Source organism: Cavia porcellus, unplaced genomic scaffold (assembly GCF_034190915.1).
Source record: "Cavia porcellus strain 051 isolate PalLab524CR breed Dunkin Hartley unplaced genomic scaffold, mCavPor4.1 scaffold_1, whole genome shotgun sequence".
NCBI classification, from domain to species: Eukaryota; Metazoa; Chordata; class Mammalia; order Rodentia; family Caviidae; genus Cavia; species Cavia porcellus.
The window spans coordinates 185,915,596-185,937,703 of record NW_026947484.1 but is presented as its reverse complement, the minus strand read 5'-3'; the positions used below and the strand labels follow the sequence as shown (position 1 = coordinate 185,937,703).

The following is a 22,108-nucleotide window of genomic DNA, read 5'->3' as shown; positions in this document are numbered from 1 at the left end:
TTCCTTCTTCCTTTAGGGACTGCACATCAGTTACTCTAAATGCATAAGAAATAAACATGGTCCAAGAGCAATGTAGTCCAGGGGGTTTCAGGCCGCTAAATCAAACTAAAGGGGCTAATGTTACCCCACTTTAAAAGATGTTGGAGTGATCTGTGTTCTTTAGTTTAGCCAAAAGATCTGTCTTAAGGTAACCACTGAAACTGACACAACTAAGTAAGCCATTGGGTACCTTAGCATTAGGAAGAGCAATGTCAATATTCTATAAGAAAAAAATTTTCAATTGATAAGCAATGATTTATTGATTTTTTTAAAAAGCTGATCATGAATATTAAATAAATCTTTTCCCCATTAAACTGCAATATTATATCAGGCGCATGCTTTCTCTTAATTACTTGCTTTATAAACAGGGTACAAACCTACTGTATTTGTAATTTTTTTTTCTTTTTAGTATCAGCAATCAAACTCATAACCTTATATTGCCAGGAAGGCTTTGTGCCTGATAACCCAGCCCTGCATTTTTCAATGTTAAAAGCATCACCTTACTTTGTGTTACAGGATGCCTGGAATCAGTGGTGTCTGAATGCTACCAACTATTCTGGTGTATATCCTTTTAGAGCACAAAGACCTTTGTAGACACAGTGATGTCTGTAGATACTCAAGCCATGGAAGACACACTTCTGAAAAGTTACAAGTATCAGTGGCAGAACAGGATTCTATTCTTGCATGCATATGGGCATGCAGGGTGGCTTAGAATCATTGAAACCATGTCACTGATCAAATTTGGCTTAAATTGGAGTGTAGTCTAAATTATAGGCTGCAGGTAAGACAACATACTTCTAAGAAGCTTAGGGAAAAAAAGGGTTTATTGGAAGAATTTCACATAATTGAAAGATACTCAGCAAAGAGAAATATACTTATTACTGTTGCTACAATGGGAAGTTAATAATCTGTTAAAGATGTCTGAATATGAGTAAATTATCAAAAGAGACTGTTCTAGTTAGATGCCCACAAATCCCAGTAACAGGCTCTGATTAGTCTCAATTGGGTTCTGTTCCCACTCTTGAGTTATCAGAAATTCCCTCTAGTGCAACTTTTATGGCTAGAGTTGTGGTGTGGAATGGGATTTGGATAGGAACAGCAGGTACCACAGGAAGCATTTGTTTTCCCCGTAAGGCATGATGCTAAGCAGATGAAACAATTGCTGGACATCATACATATTCATTAATGCTGATTCTATGGGAGCAGGAAGCATTTAGTCTGCAGTGTAGCAAACTGAACAGACCACAGAATTTGCTATAGCTGCCCTAGCACTCTGCTAGCTCATTTATTTCTGCCAGGTTCATCTTCTTGTTTACCAACCCCCCCCCATTCACCTCTTTGTAGATGGAATCAGCATCTTAATTGCATGCACTATGCTGAACTTTACAAATTAGGTTGAAATACATCAGTAGATTGTAAAGTTAGATTAGTGGGTTGCAATCCATATTAACACAATATAATAGAGGATGGGGGAGTTAATTTCTCTATTCTTTAAATCATTGTTTTAGTTCTATATCATGCAACTTTATGAAACTAACATAGTATATGTACAATAAACCAAAACAGATTATTCTGCACTGCAAGGTGATGTATTTTAAAGGAGTGTGGGACTCAGTGTTAAACATCTTAGGTTACAGATTGGTGCCATGAGAATAATTCCAAAGCAAAATTTTCTTTTCCTATTTGATTCTTTCTGATGCCAACATGTGGCAGGTTTGTATAATAATCTATAGCTGTATGGTCCCATAGAGGCATAATATTAACCTTATATATAAATTCTTCTGGTAACTACATTCAAAAAGCTACATTCTAGTAGCCACATTAAAAAACAAAAAAATGAAATTAATTTTAATAATATTTAAATTAACACAATATGTCTAGTTTTATCTCAACATGTAATCAATACTCAAATTTAATAATGAATTATTTAAATGTTTTTTGCTAGGTGTTTCTTTTATTCTTCCAGTTAGGACTCAAAGCATTTCTACTGCTCCAAAGTCATACGTAGCTGTCATATTGGGCAGCACAAATTGCGATTATTTAAGAAAAATTGAAAGATTTGAAGGCTAACATATTGAAGATTATTACTCCAGTTGACTGAATTATGTCTGAAAGTAGCATTATAAGGTGGACAGAAAAACAGAATTATCCAACTTCAAAATTACTGCTCACTTAATAGCAGTAAGATCTTGGAGTAGTTGTCTGATGTCTCATCTCCCAAATAGGGCTAATACATATGAGTTATGATCAAACAATACTGTATCTGAACTGAAAAAAAATTATCACACCAAGAGACACATCACCATTAATTCCCCCCAAAACCTTCTCCCTTGCTTTGAACATACTTTATTCTATTGTTCTTGCCACTTTCTCAAGCAGTTCTGAAGTCCTCTTTCATGAGAATCTTTACTTGTGCTGTTGTGGCTGCTTCCTTATCCTGAATTACTGAAAACATTTACCTTTCAGATTCTGAGTCGTTTTGACACTGAGGAAGAGCCAAAAGTCATTTGATCCCAGACAGAGTAAATAATGTGGATGAGGGCACATTGTAATGTTTTATTTGACAGAAATTTCCATAAATATATTAATCAATTCAGGACATTGAGGCAGCCTTAAAAAGACACTCTTGAAAAAGAACTCCTAGAACTGCTCCCAAAATGGGCAATAATGTTGGGTAGTTGTGTTTGAAGATGGGCTGTGGTTAAGGGTAATTCATGGTGATGAGTCTTTTGCTTAATAAATTCTTTTCATTTTTAATGTAAACACTTACTGTATCTTTGACCACATCTATACTTCATATAGTTTTAGGAGGAAAAAAGCTGAGACTAGCCAATATGATAAATCATCACTAGTGTTATTACTAATTTTATAATGAACTTTTGCTAGTAGAGATGAAATCTTTAAGCTAGATAACGGACAGCCCTGGGCATACAAGCGTATGTATGCATATTTAGCAAACACTCCTTGTGTATCAGTTAGATCCATTCATTGCTCATTGCTCCAAATACTTTACCAGCATTAATCTCTGCTCTCCTAATTCAGTCTTCTTTGAGGATTGATCAGGGACTTTCAATTACAAGGATTGAGGACCACAGAAATGGTCATCACTGGCCCATTGATGGGCCACTCTTACACTTTCCTCACTGACTTTCTTCTCAGAACATAATTCCTTGATGCTGTCATTTAGAAAGGAGCTACCGTGATGGGAACTCTTGAGTAAGCCGTATTCATCCATGTGAGAGTTATCAGTAGGCCACAAGGGGCAGCAGAAAAAGCATAGGGCCTAACTGCAGCTGGTTCGAGTCTCAGTTCTGACCCTTCTTGATTATAAACCCTTAGAGAAGCCATCACAGTGCCAGCCTCTGTGTCCTCATCTGTAAATGGTGATAATGATTACACCTGCTTTATAGAAATGATTTATAAGACAGAGATCTTGTCAAAAGAGTTAACTCATGTAGCCGGGCATGGTGGTGCATGCCTGTAATCCCTTCACTTGAGAGGCAGAGGCAGAGGCAGAAGGATTGCCATGGGTTTGAGGTCAGCCTGGGCTACATAGAGTTCAGGCTCACTTAAACTACAAAGCATGACCCAGAAAACAAAACGAAAAAAAAGAGTTAACTTATGTAATGATTGAACAGAGAATCTTGGGGAAATGATACCACTTCCCTGAAACAATTCCCATGTACGGGACCAATTGTTCTCTTCCTGCATTGTAGAGAACTTAACATTATGCTGGAGCTGGTGACTTAGCCAATGTCAAGTGGAACTCCCCATTATCCTACATTTTGTAAGGTAGTCGAGCATTATTATGAAGGTCAGTGTCATTGCTTCAATCTCTTACAATCATTATTCTTACTCATTTGCATGGAAAATGCTACTGATTATTCTTTCTGTTTCTCATTGTGGGATGATGTGGGTCATTGGATACATAATACAGCAAATAAATCAAGGGGCTGATGGATTGGTTCAGAAGTGACCAGAAGCCTGAGAGCACATCTATTTCAACAAGTCATTATTTTTTTCCTCTCAAGAATTTTTCAGATTAACAACTGAGAGATGGCCATGTATAAAAACAACTGACACTGGAGAATAAGACCAACAGAAATGGAACCGTTAAGGCCTTAGATTGATGTCAAGTTTCCTTTTCCAAGTCAGTTAAGAGACTGAGCTTTTGAATGAGGTCACAGATTGATTATAAAACATTTACAGGTGGTCTTGACTTTTAGTTGGAAACTCTCTCCCTTATTGTGGAATAGACAGTCACCATAATTAGCATCTAACTGTACTTACATTGGCCATATGGAGCCTGTGGAACCGACACAGCCCTGAGTTTAAACTGCTTCCCTGCATGAAGCATCTGATCTGCAAAGCAGGATGGCATCATATAAAGGCATCATAGTGTTACTGTAGGTGTATGTAAGAAAGTATTGAAAAAGTATTTAAGATGCAGAGAAGATAGTCTGTGCACACAGTAGGTACTCAGTGTCATGTTTGTATCCTGTTTTCTTTTCCCTTACCTATTTCATTATTTGCTTTCTCTGAAGCAAAACTTTGATTCTGGTTATGCATATTTTATTCTTTTCAGATGTGATACTTCAAATTTAAATAAATGTATATATCTATATCTATCTATCTATTTATATATTCAGTACCTGGTATAAGCCAGACTGTGTCAGGTAGTGGAGCTTACTGGAGTAAATAAGGTACAGTCTCTTGAGAAATATAGTATTGCCATTGAAACAACTAGTTTAATAAGCAGCATGGATTTAAGGTTGTAACTCTATTTAAACAGACTGACATGTTTATCTAGTCCTTTATTCAAAAGGACTAGAAATGCTATGTTTGGCTTTCTTTTGTAATTGAGGGGTAGTGTTTAATGTGAGTTTTGGAATGTGTGGTTTAATTGTTTAACTGTTACCTCAGGCAGAATTAATTATCCGAGTCATTGTTCACTTCTAAACAAGGGTGTTGATCATTAATTTATAGCATTATTTTCAAGATTAAATGAGATAGAATACCTAAAGAAGTAAGACTCAATTTCTATCCTACAGTAGGCACAAAAATGATAGGGGTTATGATTATTGCCTATTTTAGGCTTCCAAATGAACTGCTCTAATGGAAAATGGAGAATTCTTATGGTTTGTTTACATACACATAATGATATACTCAACTGTTTATTTTTCTCTCAAAGATATTTATTGAGCACCTCCTAGGTGAGAGGTACAAAATAGTTGTCCAAGTCAGATATCTCTCTGTTGTCCTTGTCTCACAGAGTTTGCAGTTTTATAAGGAATATGGATATTAGTGAAATTATCACAACCATATATATATATATATATATATATATATATATATATATAATAAAGTACCTACACTGAGTGCTGTAGAGAAGTACATGGTATCGGAAGAGTTTGCACATCAGGAAATGTTTTTAAGGGAAGTGATGGAGTTTAAGGAATACAAGAAATCAACTAGACACTGTGGGAAGGGGTAAGTGTTCCAGGCAGAGGAGATTCCATGTATAAAGGCATCAGGGTAGGAGGAGCAGAACAAGTAGGAAGCAGTCCAGTGTGGCTGAGGGAACCGGGCAAAGGAAAGACATGAAGTCAGACGAAGTGGAGGAATGCTTTCACCACGCGCTGGACACTGAGGAAAGGGCAACACTAATTTACGGAGCATCACTCAGTCAATCATCTTTCAATGTAAAACATCGTGGGCTTTCAGAAAACTTTCTCAATCTTGAGTAAACTGACGCACAAGGTTATTACAATGAATTGTAGCAGGAGATGAATAATGAAAGATATTGTCAGAGAAGTAAAGACATAAAACTAAAAGAACCTAGAGAATTGCAAATTACTTTTGCCTGGAAATAAACCAAGGAGTTTAATTAATTAGTTAACTTATTTATTGAAGTGTTGGATGCTGGTGGAGACAAAGTGGATAAATACCATAACTGGAGAAGAGGGACAGAAGGTAAGTGTGGGGATTATAGCACGATGCTTCCTTTAATGTGGCTGAGGTCCTTGAGAAAAGTATTGGAAGATGTGCTGGAGCAAAGTAGGTCATAGAGTGTGGAATGTTTCCTTAAGACTTTTGGTGTCTAATTAACAGAGAAAACACAGGGTCTAGTAGGAATTGCATTCTGAAAAGATTATTCTGGAATTGTGAAGGGTTATTGAACAGATCAAGGGACTGGCAGCTGGGAGGGCACCCAGGAGCAGTGCGGACGACATGTGCTCATCTGGGAAGTGAGGCACTGGAGGTGAAAGGCTGGGTATTGTGCATTGATCAGCTAGCTGCAATAAATCACCACAGATGGGACGGCTTAGACGACAGAACTGTTTTCTAGTTCTGACGCCTAGATTTCAGAACTAGAAATCTACTATCAAAGAGTTGGCAGGGTCATGCTCCCTTCAAAATCCACAGAGCAAACCTTTGCCTCTTCCTAGTTTCTACTTGTTGCCAGAAATGTTAACATTCATTGGTGCTGCGGTTAGGATTTGAAAAGTCTCCCCAGAGGCCGGTATTTTAGGGTCTCAGTCTGCAGTTTGATGCTGTTGGGAGCTGGTGGAGCCTCTAAAAGGTGGTCCAGTGGGAGGCCTTTGGATCACTGGACGTGCGGCTTCGTATCTCACCTTGAAGTCAGGAGATTTGACCCTCTAAGCACAACTCATTATAATCTGCTGCTTCACCTCAGGACACACACACACACACACACACACACACACACAAACAGTGACAAATGACCCCGGACTGAGACATCCAAAGTGAGAACCGATACCCTCCTAATAGGTTGATTATCATAGTCATTTTATTACAGGAGTTGAAAGCTTGACTATCACTCTGGACTTGCAGCCCATAAAGTCAATCTCAGCCTGCATTACTGCATGGCTTTCTTCTCATCTCTAGTTTTGTGTGGTAGTTGTTTTCTGGTCAGGATAGCAGAAGATTGGATTTGGGGCTCACTCCACTGTAATATGACTGCATCTTAACTAACTGCATCTAGACTGAACCCATGTTCAAACCAGATTACATTTTGTGGTACTGGGGACAGGACTTCAGTATCATGCTTTTGAGGGGATATAATTCAACCCATAACACTAGAACACAAGTCTTATAGGCTTCAGAGGCAAGAGGCAGAGGTTAGGCTTCAAGTGAGAAGGCTTCGATTTCTGTGTCTGTGCTAAAATGTCACAAGAAGCTACTCCTGGATGAGAGGGCCCCCCCTGTAAGGGCTCTGCCCCCACCCCAGGATGCTTCGATTTAATCCAGTGCATTTGAGATTCCACCAACTCCATGGCCATCAGGTGGGGAGAGTGTTCTCCCCTCCCTTCCTCTCCCTTCCCTTCCCCTCCCCTCTCCTCTCCTCTCCTGTTATTAATTCTTCCTTTTTTTCTTTCTTTCTTTTTTTTTTTTTTTTTTGCTTTGTAGGGTATTGCTATGTAGTTCAAGCTGGAATTAAATTCACTATGTAGCTCCGGCTGGCCTCAAATTCTCGGTAATTGTCCTGCCTCACCTTCCGGAGTGCTGGGATTACAGGCATGCCCCACCACATCTAGCCCTCGAGCAATTTCTCAGGGAAATTCCTCACATCCTTAGATTTGATTCATGCCCTCTGTGATCAACAGCAAAAAATCCTTTCTGGTATTTTGTGGTTCTTCACTACAGAGCCACTAGATGGCAATCTTCACCTATTTCCCTGCTGTCTCTGAGCTCTTCAAGCTGCGGTTTTCAGTGCTTGGAGGCAATGGACTGCACAGGGAACAGGGATCCAGGAGGAGCAGCGTTTCATGAGGTCCCCCACAGACCTCTGTGCATGGAAGTCTAAAGTAATGGAAGGCAACTGCTCTCTCACAATAGTCCTAATCAGTTTGAGCGCTGTTCGCACCTTTCAAATGCACAGTAAATAGCACTTTGTAAATATTCATGAGTTCACTGAATTTAACTAAGAGAAAAGTAACAACTATTAACAGCATGTGGGCTTGGATGTAATTTAAGCTCAAGCATCTCTAGCATGTAAAAGAGGATGCCTTTATTCCATGAGATCTATTTATTTTTCATTAGTAAAGGAGAAGGGGACACTTGGGCTTATCTTTCTTTGTAACGGAATTCAAACTTTCATCATTACGGTAACCAAAGAACAAGAAAGGAGCAAAAGCACAAACTTCATTTTAACATGGTGAGAGGATGTAAACCTGGAGAATTGCGAGAGTTCCTGGCCCGCTCACAGGCAGCGAGACTTTGAAATACCTTGGACCAGGTTTATAGACGATAGATAGTTACTATTGTTTCTATGAATATCTGCAGTAAGTGCTGCCTAAAGGTTTATCTAGATCTCCTCACCTTTCTCACTCTAACCTAGATGGTGAGCAGAGTAAAGGAAATATACTGTAAAAACTGCTAGACAGCACTTTGTAAAACAGGAAATTCCAGGCTTGTGCAGTTCTCATGTCCTCCTATCAAAAAGTCTTCAGTTTTGTAGTGTATATAACTAACAAGCAAGTTATATACTAGTAAGTTTATGTTGAAATTATTGGATGATACTGCTTTTTTGAAGATGAATCCGTACAGAAGGATGTGATCCTTCTAATTCCTTTTGTGTCATTGCTGTTCAGCAACTATTTTTGCTTCATTGTGTGCAGTTCTGTGCTCATGGGAGGAGGGAAGGATGTTTATTAAGTTAGGCATTTTCCATGAACGATTTTATTAAATGGACTTTGTACTTCGAAACAGAGTCTGTTATTAATTCTTCGTTTCGAAAGAGAAGGTCTGAAATTTTAGAATCTATGCAGCTTGCATAGATACACAGTTGTGAGCTGGGAGTCAGCCCTGCTGTGTCCATGAGATGTTTCATTATTTACACTGTCTTCCACAGGAAGACTAGAAAAGATGTGCCTGCCCTTGAGAAGCTAATAGGCAGGCTACACAGCAGAACATGGGAGAAGTTAAATGGTGCACAAAGTACATGGGAGTCTAGATGTGGCTGCCTAACAAGTGGACCAGGAAAAGTGGTTACCTATGACTTCTGAATTCTTGAGGCATCATGGATGGGTGCCCTAGCTTCGGAGCGGAGGGCTTAATTTCATTATTTTTCACATACTTTTCCTGGAGAGTTCTTCCCTGTGGTCTTGTTTGGGTCATTTCTCTACCTTACATCTACCTCTACTGCTGTCCCACTGGTGGTGTAGAATAGGAGGTTTGTTCACAAGTCTGTCTGTCCTTGTCTGGGAGCTCTTTTTCATTTCTGTATTGGCTGCATCTGACATGGGTGTTGGCACATAGGGTGCATTCAGTACATGTTTGCTGATGAATGGATAAAAGAATAAATAAATGCACGAGCTTGTTCTGGCATTAGAGGAAGATGAGGCCTTTCTAGATTGGCTTCCATATTTTTCATGCCAAATTCTACTTAAGATCATAAAAGGGCAATGTATAGCTTTGTGCTTTTTCAAGTTTCCAGAAAGCACTACCTGGATAGGTTCCATGTGACCTTATGCTTGGCTTAAATATTAAAGTTAATTACTTAGGCTTCTTCAAGGGAAGCACTCAGCTGTCAAGGTGGCTCCCGACATACACGGATTTCCAATTTAAAGCAATCTACAGTCATTAACTCTCCTTGTCTCGCCATAACTTTCATCAGGTTGAAAAGCAGACAGTGGCATTTTAAATTGAAAAGGGAAGGGGTGCAAATGAGAGGGGCAGGAAGGTGTCGTGATGTGACCTAGTTGTCAAGAACAGAAAGACTGCATTAAAACTCATCCTGCTCCCAGTGCCCGAACCATTTGTTGCCTTTGGGTTTTGAATATAAATCAAAGATACGCTGAATGGAAAACTGACTTTGCAGACTTGTGATAGGACTTGTGTGCTCTGTCTTGCTGTTTAATGTGTGGCTGACTAAATCTTCCCTTTCCTCCACCCTGCAAATTGACAGGGAATGGACCTGCTATGAGAAGATTTTGGCTCAGTGGACAAATATTAATATTTAGAGACATATTCTGGATGTCTGTGGGAGTCAGACTGGTACAGTGTTTAGGGAGAAAGAGGCCACCTTGGAGGCCAGCTAGCTCACTCTCCTTTGTACTATAAAATCTGTACGTTCAGCTACATAGGCCAGAACTTCTCTAAACAAACCTACTTCAAAATCACTGCTTTTTTTTTTTTTTTTTTTTTTTTTTTTTGCTGGGCATGCTCCATGGCCCTTTTATTGAAGGCAAATAATCAAGTTTAGAAAATGTGTATTTTGCCAAAGGTCATGCTATTAGTTCACACCAGAATCAGAGCAAATATAACTGTCATGCATTCAGCACTACAGTGTATCAGGCTCTTTTATGCATATTATCTGTTTTGTTTCAAACCAGAAACATAGACGATCATTTACGTGTTGCAAATGAAAAAATTCAGTGAGGTCAAGTGATTTGGGTTCATGACTTTTTGATACTATAGGGTTATTTTTATTTTTACACTCGTACAATCGTCTTAAATCACATGACACATTTCATCTTTTAAAATTGTTTCTGAAAGGGGGGCCGCTGATTTAGCTCAGCGGCATAAGCACCTGCCTTGCAAGCAGGCAGTTGTGAGTTCGATCCCTGGTACCGATAAAAAGGAAAAAGACAAAAAAAAAAATTGTTTCTGAAAGAGTTTTGGCCTAGACTGTAGCTGGTAAAGCCTCAGGCGGAACCAAGAAGCTCCATCTCCCCCACCCCTAGGAATTTACCTGTGGCGCCAAAAGAATACCAATGGGCTACCTGTGCATCTCTAATGCCCCTTAGGTTCCACCCCAAACCTAGGGTACTTATATGCCTCCACTCCATGTGTTCCACGGAGAGATCATCAACCCCGGGCGGGGAGATGCTGCGCCCCAGGGGATCAGGGTGTCTTTCCCCTCATTCTCAAAATAAAAGTCATTTATATTTCATACTTCTTATCTTTTCAGCTGCCGCTGGTCCCCCACAGTTCTATCAGTTTCATAATGAGTTTACCCCTGCCCTGCAGTTCCATCTCTTAGAAGGTGAAGTTTAAGGCTCAGGGATGCCAGTGGTAGGAAGGGGCAAGAAGAGGTAGAAGACCATCTTAGGACTGGTGGTCAGGAATGGAGAAGATAATGGATGGAGAACATTTAGGAAGAACAAAGTGTTCTTTTGAAATTTTTTTGAAAATAGAAACATGGAGAAGTTTAATTTTTTTTTTTTTTTTTACTTTTATACTGTTTCTCATACTTCTTTCCTTAGGTCATGCAACCAAGTAAACTTTTGTACAATGCAGTAAGATCCACACTAACTGGAGGCTTCGAAAGGTTAAGTAATTTTCTCAAGGACCTAGAGCTGTCTTCTCACAGTAATGGCAGTCAGGTTGATCTTACTGCTAAGACTCGGGCCATCCAGCGAACTTCGGTGCACTTCTTTCTCTTCCCTGACCATTGCAAAGCAGGTCCTCTGCCCCACCTGGTTGGATCATTGCATAGAGGTGCAGGGGCTGTACAATCTCAGCTTATCAGTACTTTCCTGAAACTCTCTTCATCTCTCCTTTATCTGTCACAAGGTATTTTGTTGTACCTGCTTTTCCCTTCCAGTTCCACTCTCCAGCTTGCATCATTTTATTCTTGTGCCCTGGGAAGAGGCTTCAATGGGTCTCAAAAACAGGCTCCCTTCACCTAGTGATAGAAGATGGGAAGGTAGGGGAGACTAAGGCAGGGTATTTATTCTCCACCCTCTTCAGTCCAGGTCACTGTGGGATGACTGAACCCCAGCTCTTAGAAAACCATCTTCTGTGCCCCCATGAGTTCTAAGAATGGTTCTCTCCATTTCTTTCCCTCCAGGCTAGGTGTGGTGACGGCTCCCTCACTTTACTCACCAGGATTACAACAGCACTGTCTGTGCTGGTTTCCTTAAACTATATGTTTGCAAATGGTTTTCTTATAACTCTTATAATGTCTTTTTGAATATGCTATCTGTTCCCTGCCAAGGCCACTGTTTTCTTTCTTCTTGACTAGCCCCATCTAAAAAGTGCAATTATTCAGCCATTATTTTAAGGAAACATGCAAAAAAGATGTTTCATCATATATCTTAGTAATGCCTTGTAGAAATTTAGGAGCTGACTAAACTGTCTTTCTTCCCTGGCTTGCAAATAACAGATTTCATAAAACTATTGCCTTGGAGCTCTTAAATTAACTTGGAACTTGAAAAAAAACAGCTTTTTTTTTTTTTTTTTTTTTTTTTCTGAGTCAAAAGAAGATGGAAGAGAATTTACACTCTGCCATATGTTTTCCCCATGGAGTTGATTGACAATGAGTCCTCTGTGGCAGAGCCCCAGTTGTGCTGGGGAAACATGTGAGGTCAATTTAAAATTCCTATCTGAAATTGCCAGCTTCTGGACCTGCAGTTTCCTGGGTGACTCTGGGGAGCACGTAAAGCCCTGGAATATTTTCAAAGATGAGTTTATCCTCCAGAGAAATTTCAGCTAGACAGCTCTGGGGTTGTAAAGAGAAGGGAGGTGAACAGATCAAGGTTCTCACATGAGGCCAAATATTAACACGCAGCCACCAGGAATGGAGGAAAAAATATCTTTCATGTGTTAAGTGACCATGTAATTGATTATCCAAAGTAAGATGTTTTTCAGATTGAAAGAGAGGTTAATTGTTTTGTGGCAGCAGACATAAGTAATAAAATTATACCTGGCAAAATGGATATAAAGTCAGAAATAAACTGAGGAATATCTTCCTCAAGAGTCAAAGAGACTCTGTTGGAAGAGCACAACTCCTTTTGCTGCATTGTGGCTTCTCCCCTTCCTGGACAGGGTGGGGAGAGGGCATGGCCCTGACCCTTGGCCCTCCTGCAAAAAGCCACTGTGAAATGAAGCCACTAAGCCCGAGCTGGGTGCAGCAACTTTCTTCGGTTGGTAGAAGGGGTTCAGTTTCGAGTGCGGTTTCTCTGGTTGAAAGCCAGCCTTGTTCTCTGTACAAACACAGCTTCTGAGGGCCTGATATCTGAGGCAAGGTGAAGGCAAATGAAGGGTCCATAGACATGTTTTATACTTTCGACCTTTATTGGAAGAAGGAAAAAAAAAGCTGATGGAGACTCTGTGGTGTGCTGGAGTGTTGAGCAAAGGAAAATCCATCAGAAAGAGGACCTTCGCAGGGGAGACCCTGCTCAGCTGATGAATTAGGCTTTATCTTTGTATTCTGAAATTATGTCTTATGTTGTTTAAGACAGATATCCTAGGCAGTGCAGACGGGCATATTTTGCTGTGCAGGTGCATACAGGTAAGCATCATCAAACAGCTTCTTGTTGCATAGACCAGGACATGCCAAAGCATGGTATACTGTCTTCAGGAAAGAAATGATCGATTTGCTAATAACATTTCCTGAAACTGGGTATAGGAGAGTTCCCCTACTATTTACAGACACAGTATGACATCTGAACCCTCTTTTACTTCTGTCCCCAAAGATCTTAGGATGCATTTCTACTCCTCATTTCTACTTCTTCCTACCTTTTAAATTCTGCTAATGTTAAGGCTAAGGATATAGTTCAGGGGCATAAATGCCAGCCTGGCAAGGGCAAGGTCCTGAGTTTGAATCCTAGTACCCAAAAAGAAAAAAAAAATCCAAACAAATTCCACTAATGTGTGAGTTTGGTCCAGGATTGTCTTAATGATCTCAACTTGATCTGATAACAATCCCTCAGCCAATACTTCCAGCTGACTACATCAAGCCATTTCCAACTGCCTTTTCCCAGAATATGGCTTGTTAAAAATCATGTCTTAAAGGAAGGTTGCTCCATCACCAGTTCTAGAGGATGAGTTGTGGCAGGCAAAATCCATCATGCTGATGCCATTTCTGCACAAGGAACTCATAGTCTGAAATTATATCTTATGTTGTTCAAGTGACTGTTTTAGGTATGAGCAGATCAACACAATCTTGGCCAATAAAGTATGAAGAAATATGTTGGAAGTCCTCTAGATACATTTCCTTACTTATAAAAGAAACACAGGAAGAGACCTGCAGACGTCTATGAGTCATAGAAAGTTTCTTCTGGATGAAAGAGGAAGGATTAGTGCTCCTATTATTTATACTTTACTGCATCAGTTTTCCTTCTAGGCATTTCCATAAATGATCTCTTCATCTTGGAACAAAATGACAAATCATATTATACCAGACTTATTTATACATTGGAACAAAATAGCAAAGCATGTAATAGCAGAGCTAGAAACTCAGGTTGAAGAGCAGTTGTTAATGGCAGAGACTGTGTTCAAATCCAGCAATGTACAACTTCAAATTTATCACACTTCATGCTACATACTATCACACTGGAATAAACGTGGAATAGATTTTTGTTAGCAGTTGAACTAGTGTGGCTCCAAGTACAGGTTCCCTTCTGTACGCTTCAGTGGAGTTGAGTTCTGAGATGGCAGAGCCCTGCGCTCTCACAGGCTTCCCCTGGGCGTTAGATGGTCCCTCCCACCGATGTTTTCAACTGATAATCCTCTGAAACGGTAATAGTCTAGAGGTGAGAACCAGCGAGGTGAAAATCATTCACTCATATGGCTTTGAGGACATGATTGGGGGCAGTTTTGCATCCGCCAGAGATCTTGGCTTGAGTCTGTTATGGTCATTACAAATGGTAAAACGCATCAAGTGATTGTGCAAATTTAACAAATTTAATAAACAACTGGTTCATTAACTTTTTTGGCTGAATAAATTGACTGTGTAAACTCAACTTTATTTCTTTTAGGAATGGCTGTGTACATTTCTCAAGTAAAGCTAGCAGTGCCTGTGTTACACTGGGTTAGCGAGAAATGGTCAGTTAATGTCCCTCATACAGTTTTATCTATTACCTGGTGGGAAACAGAACATGCTTGTTCCCTAAATCCCTACATTTTTTGGTTTCCTTCAAATTTTTTATGCATACGCATCTTCTTAGTGAGGTCTTCTTCTCTGCTGTCATCATCAGAATAAACAACTACTGTGGAGCATAGCTAATTTACTTATGTATTTTTTCTATTGTATATTGTCTTCTTATAAAACTCAAGATTCCTCCGGAGCAGGCAACTCTGTGTCTTGTTTAGTAATGCACACAGAATCTCCATAACAATGTCTGACACCTGCTGAGTCCTCAATGAACCTTACTGGATGAGCACATCCTGTCCTTCTCAGTGGCCTGTTTTCTGCAGCAGGTTGCGTAGGTTGCAAAACAGCAGAGGATATGAAAGGTGCATGCAGTGCCTCCCCAGGGCTTTCTTTGATTCACAAATAACAGCTTCCTTCAATATCCGGGAAAAACAATGTAAGAATTAGCCAGAGCAGGAATATTTTTGTTATCATTTGCAAATGTTGCTAACTCTGTTATTAGTGTCATTTTTCAAAATAAGACTGAATTTAGAATTTAGAATTGAAGCCAGAATAACTTCTTTTTTTCCTGATTGCAAAACTTCTCAATTCATCTTATATTCCTTTTTGTTCATGACAGCTACGAAGACTTAAGTTCAAGAGCATTGATGGGCTGGCCTCTGCCTCTGTCTGTTGTCTATCTATCTATCTGTCTATCTATCATTGTCTATCTAATCTATCATATATTGTTCTTAATTTCACAGGGCTGCTGTAAAAATTATCATAAATCCAATGGTTTAAACCAACAGAAGTTTACCTTCTCACTGTTCAGGAGGTGATAAGTCTGTGATCCAGTTGTCAGCAGAGTTGACTCCTAGAGGCTCTGAGGAGGAATTTATTTCACGCTTCTCCTCCAGCTTTTTGCTATAGCCCAAAATGCCTAGCATTCCTTGGCTTATAGTTACATAACTGCATATTCCAGTCTGTGTCTCTGTTGTCCCTTAATCTTCTTCCCTGTGTGGCCATTCATAAGGCTTTTTTTTTTTTTTTTTTTTTTTTTTTTTTTTTTTTTGTCTTTTTGAGACAGGGTTTCACTATACAGTTCAGGCTGGCCTTCAACTCATAGCAATCTTCCTGTCTCAGTGCTAGGATTACAGGCATGCACCACCACGCCAGACCTCATAAGGTTTCTTAAACAGAAACCGGGGGTGGATTCAGGACCCACCTGAACCCAGCGTGCTGTCATTTTAACTTATTGTACTTTGAAAGAGGATCACATTTTAAAACTGAATAGACATGACTTTTGGGGGCACTACTCAATCCTGTAATACAGCACCAACATCACTCCTGTTGATGTTCTTACCTTCTACCCCCCAACTTCTTCTCAGTATGTTGTTCAGTTCCTGTGATGTATTTATTTAACAATTATTCATTGAATGACTGTTATACAAGAGGCATTGAGAATGCCAGAATTCTTACAGTCTAATGAATAAATAAACTAGAAATAAACTGATCAAATACATTTTTAAAATAGTGAAATTTGTAAATCATGAGCAAGTGCTAAGAAATAATATGAGATATATGAAATCTTAAAGAAGTATATGATTCCTATTAGTTGATCAGCGTCTAAAGAAGCTTTTAACCAGGATTTTATAATGTGGGGGGATTAGTTGAGCTAATTTTGGGGGAGGGATATTTGAAGCCAATGAGGCAATGACATGTAAATACCTCAAGATAAGGAAGCTCCTAGTATAGCTTATCTATAATGTTCATTATGGTGCACCTGTAATGAGTCCAGAAGAAAGTGGCATGAGATGGGCTGAGACATAGGCAGGGAGGTCCCACCAGGTGGAATACCCAGCAAACAGTTCAGATTTTGTTCCAATGGACACAGGAGGCTTCTGCAGCCCCCTAGTAGAAGAGTGATCTGCTACATAGAAGACTAATTGGAGGAATGCAAGGGTGAAAAGAAAGACCAGTTAAAGGATTATTGTGCTTTGATGAGGGACCAGTAGACTGGACTTGAGTTATGAGAGAGAAAATACCAATAAATGGGCATATTTCAGACCAATTTTATAGAAAGAGGCTTATTGATAGATGCAGATGGTGAGGTATGAATCGGGGCATTAAAGACCTAACATGATTCTTAAATGAGTAACTAGATGCACATCAGCATCACTAACAAGACATGAAGGACAAGAAGAAAAGGACACTTAGAGGGCTTCAGGTTTGAACAAATAAAATATGAGACTTCAAACTGGAAAGTGTTTACATGGCTTGGAGTGCAGAAGAGTGACCTGTTTGGACAAAATTATTTGGGAATTCTTGGCAAATAGATAATATATGGAGCCCTTATTTTTGGCTTTAGATAGCTTTTCTTAATATCTAGATGACTTTGTACTTACTCAATTGACTTCTATTTTTTAACATTGAGCCTGTGACTCTGGTTACAGTTTTCAGTCTCCTATTTTAATCACCCCTATTTTGCCTCATTTTTAAGGCTTATTTTTGATTATCCTCTAAAGACAGAGTACTTCAACAGAAGTAAGTAGATTTCTATTTACGTGCCTTGGGAAAATAACTTATTATTTCTGGGTATTATCTTCTCAAATATGGGAAGGGGATTTATCATTTCCAGTTTAAAAACATTCATGATTCTATAATCTAGGTATTTATTCCTGGTTAAGGTGTGTCTAATTTTAAATCCACAAAAGATTTGTTAGTAGTTACTGTGGGAAATTAACAAAGCTTTGATTAGATTTTAAAGGATGTATTGAAATCCACATCGTAACCAAATGATTAAACCGAATGATTAAACCAAAAGATTAAGCCAAACACTGTTAATGTCAGTCCTACATACTGTTGCTATAATTTACAACAAAATTTAGTCTGCTCTTGTGGAGCTTTAGGGACAGGGAAAGGCATAAATTTAGACTACTCATCAAGTAGCATCACTTTTAAATCTAAGACAAACATATCTCCTTTTTAATTGCTATAAGAATGGTAACCAAGCAGAGTTAAGGGTAACAGTAACCAAGCAGAGTTCCTAGTATATGACATATCCTAGGCAGTGATGGCAAAGCTCTTAGTGCTTTAAATGATGGACACATCCCATAGGTTTACCACCCATGACCTACCTCATTGACTTTAAGGCCCAGGCAGTAGTATTTCTCCCCATTCTTTAAAGTGACAACTACACAAGACATCAAGATTATCAGCAATGTTTCCATACCTCAGTCACAGTGAAACTTCTCTTGCCACAGGGAACCATCTTGTACCACTTGTCATGCAGCACATCCATAAATCCATGCGACTTGTACTGACTGATCAGTTCGGATATATTGGAAGTCAGTGGAGAGTTGGGTGGGAGGCCAATACCATATCCTAGGAGAAAATATAATCTCATATGAGCTTTCCACTTGGCTCCTAAGAGGCTTCCCCCATACGTGTGTGATACTGGCATAAAGTCTGATAACAAGGGCACAGTGAATTTGCATTATCTTTCTTTTAGAGGCCTCAAAGACATTCTTAGGGATGATAGATCAGCCGTACCTCTGAGAGGATTAGATGAGTCTACAAATGAGGCCCTGCACTGCACGGTATAGTGGTGAACAATTTATTTCAAGTCTTTTGTTATTCCTATCAATATGTTTTAGAAATAATCTTTCAGGGATAAGATTTCTGTACTGCTCTCCTAGAATCCATCCTCTGAGTTTTAAGTACTCAAAATTAGATTAATCATAATATGCAGTTTATGTCATTCTCTTATTGTTAGTACGTGACCCTCTTTTAATATTTTGATTTGTTTTATTTTTTATTTTTGAATAATGAAATAAGACCATGAAAAGTAAAATATCATTAGGAACTTATAATTACTAACTTTAACTGTAAAACAAAAAGTCTGCTAATATCAAGTGTTGGAGAAGACAAGGAGCAATAAGATCAAATATACACTGCTTGTTGGAAAATGGCAATACCAATTTGGAAAACCGTTTGGAAGTATTTTGTACAGATGAGCATTCACATTTAAGACTAGCACTTCCGTTCTTCAGTACATTCCTAAAGACCTGCCCCATAGATACACCGAGAGATATGGTTAAGAATGTCATTAGGGTCAGGGATATACCTTAGTAGCATAAGCGCCTGCCTGGCAAGCCAAGCGCAAGGTGCTGAATTTGATTCCTGGCACCCCCTGCTACCAAAAGTATGTTATTAGGGCCACTGTTCACAACAGCAAAAACTGGGAACAGCTGAAATGTTCTTTAACAAGAGGATGAGTAAATAAAATATGGCATATTTACATAATTGGAATATCATATAATGTAAAATATATAAAAAATTAGATGATATGATAAGGATGAATTGGCAATATGCTTTTTAGTGAAAAACTCAATGTTGAGTTGGTCCCAAAAGATTAATTGTATCAAAAATATACTGCATAAATGTAAAAACATTGAAAACAACATAATATGTTTCTGGAAATATGTATGTGATGAAACTATACTTAGAAAATACAAACATATGATAAATTAAGGGCTCCAGATTTTACGTTATGCAAAGCATAGGAGCTAAGACAAGGAATGAAGAGAACTAAAATGGATATAATTTCTTATCATTTGCATTAATTAGCTTAGACTCTGCATCCTCAGACTATGTGCTTTCCAAATTGTTATGACACTGTTAATCTCTTTGATAAGCTATATGAAAGAGGCTAATTAACAATATCTTGTTTTTAGCTATTGGATAGCACAGTCAAAAATACTTCTTTTTTTGCTCTTGAGATGGTTGTGGAAGATAAATTAAATATGCATTTAGCTCCATTTTTACAAACAAAGACTAAAAGGCTGCCAAGGATCCAAAGACACTGAATGGGAAAAAAATATTTGCAATAATTATTCTATCTTACAACTCAGTTGAAGGATTTTATGTTTTATTCCTTAGTGAAGATACGTAAATACGTTTTCAAAAATGACTCAATACGTACACATAACAAGTTAAAGAGTAGAAGTAATGCCAAACAATTTTTGAGTTGTAAAGAATTGTGCCTTTTTTCCCTCATAATTTTGTTTGTTCCTCAGCACTGAAGTGTCAAGGAAAAGATGACAATGTCAAAAGCATGATTAGAATTTTCCATTCAAAGAGCTATTTTGAGTGCCTGCTTTGAACCTAGTAGTTTTGAGTTGAAAGGCAAGACTGTTAATAAAAGTATTTGGATGGGCAGCTTTTCACTCTGCTGATGGTATCACTAAATAACATTTTTAAAATAATGGGAAACATTGTGTAAGGAAGTTGCCAATTTTCTCTAGAAACTTATAATGAATTCTATTGACAATTTATTTGCACAAACATTTATTCAGTACTATTTATATATCAGGCAGAATATGAGGCGTATGTGTAATCATAATCTAGGACCTATTAGCTCCTTCACTCATTCATTTATTCAACAAGTACTTTGTTAAGCAAATAGGCACTGTGCCAGGTGGTCAAGATTTAACCAGAGGAAGACAGGGATGGTCTCTGATGTCATGGATTGTACAGTCTATGGTAACTCTTTTAGAGCTTTCAATGAGAACAAGCAGCCAGCTATGACATATGTGTCACAGGTTTTTAAAAAAATTATTATTGAGTTTATTGGTGCCATTTAGATGTATATAATGGTCACATTCATCATAGGGAATTGTATCTATACAAGGTCTGGAACTGTCTGGTAGGAGTGGTTAGTGGTCAGAATAATTAGTTTGGATAGATTTGCTTCCCCCTGGATCAATAGTTGTCAACCACAATCATTTCTAACATATCTTGAGGGTTTACTATAATTCAAATACTGCTCTCTACTTGCATTTTGCATACTTTCTTGTATTTTGTAAATCATCCACTGGGCCAAAATTGTTTACTCAAGTGTAACACACAGTTTAATGACATAACTTAGGGATTCTAATAATTAAAAATTAGGGCATTCGCACCTATTCTGTATGCCAGGAACCATTTTATATGTATCCTTACACGAACCCCCGCCAGAGTACACATTTCACGAAGATGGAAGCTTGAATAAGGAAACTGACAATGCCACACAGTTAGTAGTTGGCAAAGCCAGTGTTTGAAAAATAGGTCTTTCTGACCCTAAAAGCAATGCTCTTTCCACCGCACCCATTATATATCAAGGGAATCCTTGACGGATCAGGAAGAGCGAGGCAAGAAGCTAAACCCTGCCTGTGAGCTATTGGAGTATGGATCGGGGAGAATGAGGAAGGAAGCTAAGCCTCTGCCTGTGAACAACCAGCTGATTTGGAGGAACTGTATTGCTTGACTGACTTTGCTAGCCTAAAGCCAAGCAATTATAGGAGGACAACAATGTGCAATGTAGTAACTATTGTAGATTTCCTACTATCTTATCACAGTTTTGATTGTTTTATTGCTCTGTTTTAATTCCTGTAAAAGTATAGAGAAAAAAACAAACTGAAGAAGTTGACGGGATCCAAACTGTTCCATAGACATTATAAGGTGAAAGGGGAGAAAATGTCTAAAAAGGGAAGGTGGTCGCCATTGTTAATTTCCTATTACCTTGTTTTCAAGTTCTGTATGACTTTAATTGTTTTGTTTGGTTTAGATTTATTTATTTATTTATTTACTTTGTTAGATTCTGTTATTTCTGATGATATAGGCAGCGGCTTTGAAGATAACAAGATACATTATGATAGCCATTAGTGATTTCTTATTATGTTGTTTTGAAGTCTTATATTTTTTTCACTGTTTTGCTTTGATTGGTTTTATTCTGTTTGGTTTGATTTCATTATATCTGATGGCATGGGCAGCTATTTTGAAGATAATAAGATATATTATGGTAGCCATTGTTGATGTCCTATTATCTTATTTTGAAGTCCTAGAGAGCTTTCATTGTTTTGATTTGATTGATTGGTTTTATTCTGTTCTGTTTTGTTTATTATGTCTTATGGTATGAACAGCTAGTTTGACCATAACACGAGGGATTATGGTAGCCATTGTGGATTTTCTATTACCTTATTTTGAAGTCTCTCATTGTTTTGTTTTGATTGGCTTTATTCTGTTTCATTTTGTTTGATTTCATTCTCAAAGAAAAAAAAAAAAAACAAGACAAGAAAATCCTGTTGTATTCCCTCCCCTTCAGTATGGGCCTTATCACTAACACCATATAAAAATAATCCCCTCAACTCCGGTAATTTATTAGAAAAAAATGAAACAAGTGGTTTTTTTTCAGCAGATACAACT

At 38.4% G+C, this 22,108-nt stretch overlaps 1 protein-coding gene across 1 annotated transcript in view; it reads right to left on the bottom strand.

Annotated features, from left to right (window-relative positions):
* Grin3a (glutamate ionotropic receptor NMDA type subunit 3A) overlaps positions 1 to 22,108 on the bottom strand; it is a 162,262-nt gene that overhangs the window by 27,863 nt on the left and 112,291 nt on the right. Inside the window, exon 6 of the mRNA XM_005004116.4 lies at positions 18,096 to 18,247. Coding sequence (XP_005004173.1) covers positions 18,096 to 18,247 — 152 coding nt within the window. The remainder of the gene's footprint in view (positions 1 to 18,095; positions 18,248 to 22,108) is intronic.